Source organism: Nannobrachium achirus (genome assembly GCF_963921795.1).
Source record: "Nannobrachium achirus genome assembly, chromosome: 12".
NCBI lineage: Eukaryota > Metazoa > Chordata > Actinopteri > Myctophiformes > Myctophidae > Nannobrachium > Nannobrachium achirus.
The window spans coordinates 35,260,080-35,272,371 of record NC_137832.1 but is presented as its reverse complement, the minus strand read 5'-3'; the positions used below and the strand labels follow the sequence as shown (position 1 = coordinate 35,272,371).

General features: G+C 40.4%; 1 protein-coding gene across 1 annotated transcript; it reads right to left on the bottom strand.

Annotated features, from left to right (window-relative positions):
• Positions 1-2,140: 2,140 nt before the first annotated feature.
• slc2a11b (solute carrier family 2 member 11b) lies at positions 2,141-10,612 on the bottom strand (the record flags this gene model as incomplete). Its single annotated transcript, XM_080738602.1, has 12 exons — positions 2,141-2,332; positions 2,803-2,930; positions 3,024-3,099; positions 3,439-3,540; positions 3,704-3,814; positions 4,519-4,706; positions 5,136-5,284; positions 5,390-5,519; positions 5,702-5,826; positions 5,923-6,083; positions 6,382-6,480; positions 10,592-10,612. The coding sequence occupies 12 exons, from the start codon at positions 10,610-10,612 to the stop codon at positions 2,141-2,143; spliced, it is 1,482 nt and encodes a 493-aa protein (XP_080594728.1).
• Between the last annotated feature and the right edge of the window lie 1,680 nt (positions 10,613-12,292).

Below are 12,292 nucleotides of genomic sequence, written 5' to 3'. Positions count from 1 at the left end.
GTTTACATTTGTAACCAAGCTGTATAATAGCATCCTTAAGACATTGGTACTTCAGTGTACCTTAAGGAATGCCTCTCCCATGCTGTGGTCGAATGTACAACCCACTTCCAAAATAATCACTTCTCTAATGTCCTCATCAACAACAACATCTGGTGTATTAGCTGGTGTAGTATCTAAGATCATTTTAATTATTGCACATTTTGAATATGGAAGTTCAAATACAAGAGGGCTTATACATTTTGACAGATGATGAAACGTATGAACTTATGTACTTAACTAATAGATAGATCAACAATCCTGTCATGCCCAATGTATTCTCTGGCTTATACAGTATACATAGCAGCCATTCAGAATATGTGACAGAGTTTCAGTAATTGGATGTGCAGACAATGAGGAGGAAATGTATCGGGGTACCACAGTTGGAAGGACCTGTAAACTGGCTTATATCCTCATCAACTGCATCATTTTGGTACTGGCGGTATATTGTATGAGAGACAATGGGTGCGTTTATATGCACAGATGTATTCCACTTATATTCGGAATGACTGCTCATTCAGAATAGAAATGCTCATATAAACGTTTAGGAATGGCCATTCCAGTCTGACCCGAATGAATTTTCATTCTGGTCTGAAGAGGTGGTTTATGCTGTTTCAATCGGGATACATCTGTCATATAAACGCTCCATTCGGAATGAACTGCTGTCTGAACTGCCCCCCCCTTCTCCGACCTGAAGTAGGCCTACTTTGCGCATGCCCAAAGTTCTATTCCGAATGAATCCTTTGGTCATGTAAACGACAGTGGAATGAGGGATACTTGTATTCAGGTCCCATGTAAACGTTTGGGAATGAAGCTCTATTCAGAATAAGTTCATTCTGAATGCCATTCTGAATGTGCATATAAACGCACCCAGTGTGATCTGCAGCAGGAAGGCAAGCTAAATTTCCTTTCAGTTTTAAACCAGTCTAGTGTTGTTGTTGTTTTTGCTCTTGTAACATACAAGATAGACAGCAAGATACTTCTGTGCATTAGCTGGTGATAAATAGTGTTCTGTATCACTAGCATTAGCCCTTACTGAGATCAACAATGTCCTCAGAAACTGCTACAGTGGCAGAGTCAGGTTGTACCCAGTGCAGGGATACTCCAGTTCTCACACAGAGGTCATTGAGGTCAGGTCAATCTGACGATACCCCAAAGTAAGCCCAGTAGCATGAGTGTTCATTCACTACATCTCAGAGAAGCTCTGAGAAAGCCCACTGGTTGCCGACCAGCAATCACAAAATGTAATTTATGGGAGGAAAATAAATCAATTTAGAAACAAATCAAAACCAACATAATAAGTACTGTAAATCCAACTAGACCATGGTTTGAACCAATCCTGCTTTGTCACTAGTGATACAAAAAAAGGGGGAAAAAAGAAAATAAATAAATAAAATGAAAGCACTAACCAACAAAGAAAATGTTCTTGAAACAAAATAAAAAACACAATTAAAAAGTTAAAAAAGTGCCTTTAAGAAAACAAATGAACATTTTAGCCTATTAGCACTAATGGAAAGGCCATGCGTGGTCACCAACATTATAGGTTTCATCCTGCAATCTGCCTGTTACATTATGAGATATACAAGTTCACACTTTGGCCTCAGGATGGTTCTAGACTAGAAGAAAGGTCATATGAACACTGTTAGGGTTCATCGTACAGGGAGCATGAATGCACTCTGCAAGTGTCATGAAGGCTGCTTGTTAGATTTAACAGAACCATGCCCCTTTTCAATAGGAAAATACTTACAGTATCAAGTCAAATATTAATTATTAAAGTAAACACAAAAGATATAGTGTTTACACTGAATACTGTATGTAGGTGGTGTTCACCTAGTCTCACTGTAGCCAGTCAAAAAAAAGATCTATGTCTGGGGCACAACTATTGAAAAGTGGTTAACAAAAAACAAACAAAAAAGCCTGACAGGCATGAATTGACCAACCATGGGCAAAATCCTGACAGGATGACTTGTGATTCAGACTGTGAGACTATTGAGCACCTGATAATTGAGGCAGCAGATTATTCTTCATCACAAGCATTACATTTGCTTACTTTGTAATATGTGTTAATGACAGGCTCAATGAGTTGTATTTCATACAGAGCTTGTCAACTGAGCTGTCCTTGGTTCATCTCTACATAATTGTGTATAATCATAGTATTCCTGTCTTTCTTTTGGAATTCATTGTGGATTTGTAGGAAAGTCTTGTTCTTGGTTTCAGGAACAACAAAGAATATGTAGATTCCCACAAACAGGCAAATGAACAAGAAAACCAGGAAACAGTACTGCTGCAGTCCAGTCTGTGGAGATAGAACACATTACTATCTTAAATGAGCTTCATCAAACAGTTCAACTTTCAAGCCCTGATTTGTGGTAGCCTCCTTTAACTTTTGAGTTGTACCAAGTAGTAGCAACCCAACAATAGAAGACCAGTAAGACGCCCTAAGGGCAAGGTCGCGCTTAAACAACAGAGACTGACACAATATGTCCATATATGGGCATTCCCAGATATGGGCTTAATATTGATGACATCAGGGATCTTGGCCATATATGGAGCGTGACATGAGGCTGACTGACACACAGACCATATATGGGCATTCCAAGATATGGGCTTAAATTAATTATGATGACATCAGGGATCTTGGCCATGTATGGAGCGTGACATGAGACGGACATGATCTGCAGGTTTTCATACTAAATGTGACCTACGGTCACAATAAAGATATACTAACTGTGCCATTATGAAAATTGTGGCATAATAGGCACCTACCACAATAAATGGGAAGATCATGCCTATGAAGAAGAAGCTGAACCAGTTGACAGAACCTGCAATCATGTATGCAGCAGGGCGCGTGGTCTGTGTGAATAATTCTGTGTTCAAGATGTTAGTCACGCCACCTTCAGGGCAAAGGGAACAACATAAGAAGTATTAGCTAAATATCTGCTGTTAACAGAATTTCAAGAACACTGTGAAAAATAAAGATTTCTTACCTGGTCCTAAACCAAAACTTAGGATAAAAGCAAAAACACACGCCATACTTATGTAAGGTACAATTGGGCTGGATTCCTGCAGGGAAACACAGGAAAGAATTATTTTAACTTGACATGGGTATGGTTAAAAGGCTATTATATTTCATTATAACAGCATAGTAAAAAGAAAAAGAAGAATTGATTGATTGATTGAAAACTGTATTAGAAGAAGTTTGCATAGGAAAAAGTACAGTTTTGTGACAGTACAGTTCATCGCACTGGTACAAGGACAACTAAAAGGATAGACACCTCAAGAAAGCTTTTGGGCTTATTTAAATTGGGGTCCTTTTTTAACTGATAACATTGAAGGGTAGTATCTTGTATCATGTGCTTCCTGTGTAGGCTACAGTTTAGAATTCATTTTAAGCTAAATTACCTGAAAGGTGAGGCTCACAGTGAATAAAATGCAGCAGATACTCATGAGAGTATACCCTCCCAAGATGAGCACCTTCCTTCCCAAACGCTCAATGAGCATACCCTAAGAAAACACATCATGTGACCCCAGGATTAGAAGAAAGCATAATAAAGGGAAGCACAATAAATATGCTTGCAATGTATGACACACAACACTGTTACACAGTATGTTGAGCACATGGAACCAATATGGAATAAAATAGTTGGAAACAGTATCACATACTTACACAAGTTAAAGCAGTGATGCATTCACAGGCACCGGTGCCCACTGTTGCGTATGGTATTCTTTCATCTGGAATGCCAGATTGTTTGAACACATAATCTGCATAGAAATAAATCTGCAGAAAAGTAGAGACACAAACACAAAATAAAAATAATATACTTCATGTGTTGTACAAAGAAAATACATTATGATTTTAGACATCTGGATATCGAATACCAGGGTAGCCAGATAAGTCGACCTCTTTCAAAGTCGACCCAGACTCTTTTCCCAACGGGGCTGTGGCTAAAATTAGCCACAGATTTGACTAAAATCTAATCTGTGCTTCTGGGGGTCCCCGGAACAAAAAGGTTAGCAATAGGGGTCCATCCGTGGAACAAACTATTTTGAGATGGGGGTCCACGGCCAAAAATACATTTTGGGGATCCTTAACCACTGATAGGCACATTCTACAAATGTCTTCTAAATCATAACAATTTTCTGAAAAAAACGTATGTGGCCATCAGTGTTTCTCAAACTTTGTCATGTGAAGGACCCCCAGAATGATATGTATTTGGCTACGGACCCCCATCACAAAATATTTTGTTCCAGGGACCCCCAGAAGCAAATATTTGATTTTTGTCTATTCTGCATCTAGCTAAGGCCTCAGACCCGTTGGGAAACGAGTTTGGGGTCGACTTTGAAAGAGGTCGACTTTTCTGGCATTCGAATACCAGTATATAAATGCTTATTTTTGTCTTTTGCTGACATTGTTGGTATAACCAATCTGTATTAGAATAATTATTGTGACAAAGCAGAGTTTTAGAGGACAACTGGACATACAGCATTGATGCCATTGAGCTGCTGTGCAGCGTTGATCAGGATGATGGTGACAAGCTGCCAACGCAGAGTGCGGTCACTGAACAGCTCCCATGGTTTCTTGGCTTTGACCCCTAGTGCAGCAATCCTCTCTCTCTCCATATCCTCCATCTCCCTATCAAAGTTGCCTGCCCCGTGCAATTGCTTCAGGGCTACAGTCGGGAAACACAAGACATGTGAATAATCACATTGCGTGCATGACACAGTCATACTGTATTCCATTTGTTCTGCGCACATGACATATTCACCTGACAGATAAACCTGAGTAGGCTCCACAGTATGTTTTATTGTCTGCTCAAAGACAACTTCTTACACATTATCATGGTACTGTATATGCTTGAACATGTATCCATTCTCCACAATTCATGTTTCTGTCTTTGACTATCTGAGATATTACAAGGCGCTCGTTGCCTATTCAACCATGCAGTCATGTGCATCATGTGAAATCAAGATTTGCAGTGCATTGCTGGACTTTAATCTGTCAACATTAAATCAATATTTGTGTATATATTTTAAAATCAGGTAATTGATATTTAAACGTCACTGTAGTACAAGAAGCAGCTTTGATGCTGCCGCATTACCTTTTCTACATCCAACATCATCCCCCTTGTCAATCAATAGGTAGCGTGGGCTCTCTGGGAACCAGGGCAAGATCACAAGCTGCAGCAATGCAGGGATACAAGTTGTGGAGAGCAGAAGGGACCAGTGTTCCTCATTACCCAGTAGCTCCCTGTAAATTCACATGAATAATATCTCAAAAGTAAGGTGAATGCTTGAAAACAAACATACAGCTATATAACGTTCCAGTCTAAAAACAAACAATTTCAGTTCTCACTTGAGACCCATTACTTGACCAGTCAAGATGCCACCGGTGATGAAAATGGAGGTACCCATTGCCATGGCACCACGTTGAGCTGTTGGTGCTATTTCCCCCAAATAAAGAGGCTGAACACATACACCAATTCCTGCCAAAGGGAAAGGTTTTAAAAACAATATTTAATCTCTCAAGTGTTTGGTATTTTATCATCGTCCTTGAGAAATATAGTTATCTAGTTTATCTGACATAAAGAGATATACTATAGGTGTCATTTAGAGTATAAAGACAGGAATAAGCCTTGCTGTAAGAGAGTATTTCTGAAATATTCACCTGCATTTACGCCTGCGAGAAAACGTCCAATTATGATTAATTCAAATGATCCTGTGGTGTAGCTCACAGCAAATAGAAGTGCAGCGAGTAAAGCCAACAAATTATTGCCCAGCATTGTTCCCTTTCTGCAACAGAGATCATATACAAAGGAAGAATAAAGCTTTATTTCAAAGGCACAAATTGGTAAAAAATTACAATGTATAAACCATTAAATACCATACCTCCCATACTTAATGGACAATACTCCACCAATACTTGTTCCAGTAAACCCTCCTAATGTGAATATAGATACAATAGTAGACCACAGTAGTGTGAGAGCGTGCTCTGAGATGGTAGTCTCATAACGTTCCTGCCAGGTGTGGTTGATGAAATTCTGCACAGACTGGGGTAAGGAAAAATATCAACGTGTAACAGTATCTTATGGTATATCATTTGAGAAATCCTAAATGAATTATTTCAGAGTTGCAACACTACCACTACATATTTTCAGGGGAATGTACATACATTTGGGAGGGGTCTGTGTATAAAATGACAAGAGTGGGTGGGTGGGTATGTGTGGTATGTGCCTTAACCACTTGGCCATCGGTGCCTCCCATTGGTTATTCCTAAATATAAACAACATAGAGGCCTATATAAGATACAATATAATACAGTGATTGACAGCCAAACAGAGCCATTACCTGAGTGGGTGCATTGATGATCGAAACGTTATAACCATACTGAAAGGCCCCTCCAATACCAGCAGCACCAGCAGCCAGTAGAAGCGATGTGTTTGGCAACTGCAACCAAAACAGACACAATGAGAATTCATGAACTGAAACAACTGTCACCCTAATATAATAATAATAATAATAACTAGTAAGACGCCTCAGGGCGACATGCAAGCGCCAATTCTTGGCCATCTGGCCAGTGATGTATATCGGACCAGTTACCCAATATGGAGACCCCTGGTACGCATTATGGAGATCCATGTACTCTATATGGAGATATGTTGTGAGAGCCCAAACATGCTTACTCAGTTATTCGTTATGTGAAAGTCCTATGATGTCTATGACATCTGACATCATACCCTTTTATGCCAATACATGGAGATCCCTGTCTGTAGAACCAGCCGTTAGTGTGGTATGTGGCCAATGTGGCCTCCATATATGGGCAATGGGCATTCCCATAAGTCCTGTTAGATATGTGCTTAATATTGATGACATCAGGGAACTCCATATATGGGCATAAAAGGGATTCTGTTAGTGTGACATCACAGTGAAGCTAGAGCATGATGTAAGAGCGGAAAACCCATTCTGTTAAGAGTGGTTCCCCTGATGTCACAGTGACGTCAAAGCATGACGTCAGAGCGACAAACCCATAGAACCACAGTGTCAGGCTTGACAGACAGACAGAGATACATACGGACAAGCTGTGACCGTTCGCATACTAAACTGTGACATACGGTCGCAAATAATACATAAAGTTTATCATTAATAAATAGCAATTACAAAACAAAAAATTACAGCTGACTTTAAAAGTGAAATCTTTGAGAAGGTAAATGTAAAGAGCTTTGGACATAACATGGATTTATTTTCATGACAGATTAAAATGAATTGGTTTTTAATTTCTTCAAAACAACAGAGTATTCCCTAAATTAGGAGCATAGCAGCAGAAGGTTGTCTCACCCGTGATTTTGTCAAATGCTTTGGGAACATCTAAAATTAAGATCTATAGCCGGGGACCCAGTCACAAAAATGTGAGAGGACCTGTGATTATCTATTAGTTTGGTCATTAAGGTCCACAGAATGAGAGGCCTGCTCTGCCGGAAACATCGTGAAAAAAGGTTATGGCCATTTGTATATTCACTGTCCCATTGACTCCACTATACAGGAAAATAACAATATAAAAGATAAATAAATAAAAAATACTTTAAGTAGCATGTGAGTGGTCAAACTAGGGGTTCTTCATGATTCTGAATCCATTGTAAGCATTTGTTTTGCATGAAAAACATTCTTTGGGCTAAAAATGGACCCCCAAAACTGTGAAAAGTGATGAGTCATCAGTCAAACTTTGACCAAACTAATATATAAAACAGAAATAAAAAGTACGACATCACAGGTTCAACCCTATTCCTTGAGCTTTTTGGCCTGTGGGTCCCGACTACTAAGTGTTTTGTCTGGAACAGAAAATGAAAGGGAGTGTGTGACAAATAAAAGAGCTTTAAGCTCAAATCAAAGTCAATGCCAAAGCTGGAGTATTACGATCGCTTCTTGCCTTAGTTCAAATTCTTGCCGCAGCATTCTGAATTACTGTAATTTTCACATAGATTTCTTCGATAAAATAGTAAACCAACTTGTGTATTAGCACTTCTGTATATTGCTGGTTTAAAAAAGGTCTAATTTTGGCTAGGTTCCTGAGATGAAGAATGGCTATTCTTGTGACCTTGTTAAAATTTAAATGAAAATCTTCATCAGAATTTAAAATCACAACCAGGTCTGTAACCTCTGTTTTGATCTTAAACCAGACATCTGGAATGTATAGCATGCACAGTATTCTACACTAGAGGTATCCAGGAGTCGTATGTGAAGCTGTGTTACTTAATTGTTATTTATTAGTCTACTAAATAGCCCTACTAAATAGTCTACTAAATAGCCCACATTATTGACATGAGTAACTGAGTTCCCCCCCTCATTAATACATTTAATCTAGGGATACATACCTTAAATTCCCTTTTAGGTTCTCTGGTGCTTAAAAGTAAAGGTTGATATTCATCTCCATTTTCTCTCCTGAATCTTTCCATGATTAATTTCTTTAACTTATTTGCATTTAAATCCATGTCTGTCAATTCTCTCACAGAAGCACAAGCTCTCTTCACAGTGTTCTCATCATAAATAGGAAGCCCTCTAAGAGCGGGACGGTTTAGAGAATCATAAATATACTGTAGCAAATACAATTGATGAGTTGTCTCATGCGTGACCTAGTGGGAGTGTGTAAAAATCCCAAGGCGGGGTAGACTAGAGTCGCTAGACAAGAGAATACAGTGAAGCTTGTTAAAGGGTACCTTACTGTATGGCATTATAATCTCTCGCTTAATTTCATTTACCACTACAATTCTTGATTGCGACCGTAGGTCGCACTTACTACAGAAAGCTCCACCAGGTGTCCGTGCGTCAGTCAGTCAGTCCGTCCGTCACACGTCAGACGTCACACTTTTGCCCTGCTCATATCTCCGCAACCGTTGCCCCGATCCATGCCAGATTTTGCACACACACTCCTTACCTGCCAAACTACAACCTCCAAGGACCCCCGGAGTTCCAGGGACCCCCAGGTCCCTGGGGGACCCCCAGGTGTAAAAAAAAATACCAAATGTGCAAAAATGACCAAATGACCACCCCCACGGGGCTGCTCACGGGGAATTCCCGGGGACCACCCACTCCTGCTACTCCAGAACGGATGCAAAAGTGGTGGCGCCCCCAGTGGAGGACCCCCTCCACTGCAGCTCACATAAAATGCCCTAACTCGGCCTAGGAGCGTCCGGGAGAGCCGGGGCCGGTACCTATTCGTCCGCCAAGGCAACGCGGAGACCCCACCCCTCATTTCTCACATGGCCCTCTTCTAGCGAGACCTACGGTCGCTTATCTCCCGATTAGGGAGTCTTACTGGTATGTTCAGCATCTATTGTGGTCAATCCAAATCTGTCAAACTCAATAATCCTTTATGTATGTATTCTTAGTCTTGATGCTAGTTAATCATGTTTAGTTTTTTAAGCAGCACGACATAGAGCTAAGCAGCTACACGGAAATCAATACGCCTATGGTTAGTTGCGACCGTCAGGTCGCAGTTACTACCAAAACCTCCACCGGCTGTCTGTCAGTCTGTCCGTCAGTCTGTCCGTCACGTCACACTTTTCCCCAACTCATATCTCCGCCACTGTTGCCCCAATCCATGCCAAACTTTGCACACACACTCCTTGCCTGCCAATCCACAACCTCCACCCCACCAGGGACCCCCGGAGCTCCAGGGACCCCCAGGGACCCCCTTCCGCCGCCGCCAAAAAGTGCAAAAATGACCAAATGACCACCCAAACGGGGCTGTTCACGGGGAATTCCCGGGGACCACCGACTCCTGGTGCTCCAGCATGGATGCCCCTAGTGGAGGACCCCCGCCACTGCAGCGCACATAAAATGTTCGTGCGTTTCGTGCGTGCGCGCACGCGCGCGCGCGCGTGTGTGTGTGTGTGTGTGTGTGTGTGTGTGTGTGTGTGTGTGTGTGTGTGCGTGCGTGCGTGCGTGCGTGCGTGCGTGCGTGCGTGCGTGCGTGCGTGCGTGCGTGCGTGCGTGCGTGTGTGTGTGTGTAGCTACAGTATTGCTTCAACCCTGGCAGTAAACTAATGTTGCACTGGCCTCTACAGGTTGTTGAAACTTCCAACCATCAGTAGGTTAATTCAAGGTGTGTCACTTTAGGTATATTTATTCTTTAAGGTCCCCTGGCTGGCATACCACTGATTTATACAGTTTTCATGACAGAAATCCAACTCAATTACATGGAGCATCAATTGCAATGCTACATGTATTGTAGGTTAGAAACTAGAGACCTGTAAATTGCAAGTAAGCTCTCTATCTTGCAAGCAAAGAGTTGCATCAAGAGTATATTCTTTTATCTTAGACAATGTTGAGGACATTAGTTCAAGTTTAAAGTTCATGATGTTCTTTATTGTTGTATCTTTTTATGAGCACGTACATAAGAGTAAAAATGTGTTTGTTCTTGGTTCAAGGAAAATAAACAAAAAGGAATAATCAATTAAGGACAATGTTTTGAATTTTGTCTATAGCACTTAAGGTGCTTAAGGTTCTTACTCCTAGGTTATAAACATCTATTATAGATGTCTGTGTGCATATAAACGCTGACCTGTGCTAGTGTCCTTGGCATTGTTCAATACAAAAGCTGCCTCTGACCCCAGACAAGCCACCACGTGTAGGCGACTCAAATGTCCTCACAACTAAAAAACATTAAACCTTTTTTCCCATTAATGTTGTTTTTTTACTTTTTCAAAAGTACCCTATAGAACTACATAGACTACAGATTGTCATCAAGACTATAGCAAGAACTGCAAGTCAATTGAAAGTATATCATAAACTAAAGCTATCTGCACCTTGACAGTAAAACTCACAACAAAACTGCTGACGCTGCAGTTCTTTTTATTATTCTCTTGTCATCGCATCAAAAGGAAAGTCCTTGGTATTTAGATTTTCTCGTAAGATTTTTATTTTGTTTCCTACTAGAACAAAATGAAACACACAAAGGCAGGGACATGTTTAAACCCACTACTCCCCTTACATTGTGTCATAACAACACTATGCATATCCTATACTACTGTGATGTTTCATTGGTGTCTATAATGTAGAACAACTATTTAAACAGATGTTGTTCTATGTCATTCCCATTGAAATCACATAAAAACCTTAAATTAACGTATTTTCCGACCTAAAAGAAGTTATTTTACTTTGACCTATACCTCTTTCTTTATTGCTGGAGATCCTTCATTTGACATACTCATTTTCAATGTATCTTTGCAACAATGTCTAAAAGCATCATATTTAACAGATGTTATACATATGTTTCAGTCTTTACATAATAGTATTCAGAGGTGAACCTGAACCAAATGATCTCATAACACCGGGTAGCTGTTGATTAACGCTAACAGCACATTCCAAAGTACTAGCCTTTGGTATTAGGAGGATTGCTGATCCCAATACAGAGATTATTAACACTTTGTTGTCTTAACTAGAAGTTTAGGTCTTTTCAAATGGGCACATTTATGATTTCCCCACTTAAAATATCTATTTGGCAACAACACATTCAAATATTATGTAGCCTAGCCTATTCCTTACATTCTTACCATACAGTAAAACATGCATACTGTAGGGCAGGGATACTCAAATAGTGGGACCTGTGGGCCACAAAAATTGCAAAGGGCCGGAGGCCAGTAGAATTTTTGCATGAGATGGTAAAATGAAAGCGAAAGCATCCATCCGTTTTGGGTTAAAGTGCCGGTTCATCTTTGCTGCTGTTCTGAATGAGTGCACACAGTTTCCCCTTCCTGGATGATTATTCATGTAATAGTAATATAATTAGGCTAAAGATAAGATAATATTCTCGTTCTGATAAGATTAGATTCTGTCTTAGAAAAAATAGTTTAATATTTATTTATTTATTGATTGATTGGTGGGCCAGTGAAAATTGTGCCACAGGCCGGAAGTTCCGGCCCGCGGGCCTGAGATTGAGTATCACTGCTGTAGGGGACACCAGGCATAGATTATCTTGTATATTTAACATTATCATGCCATCATCATCATCATCATCATCCACACTAACCACCTTCCTGGTAGTCTCTCATGCCAGACAACTATTCCACAATCTTCGAATGCTACATACAGAGTAAGTACACCCCCTGAAAGCAGCGCACAGGAAGCTGTCATATCTGCTTTTCAGAATGGAAAGGTATTTGACCAATTGAAAGGTCTTTGCGCAGACTGCATGGTGGAAGCGTTTGTAAATTGTGAGCCAACAGTCTGTTTCAAGAGACTTCCTGCATGGGGGAGATAAATG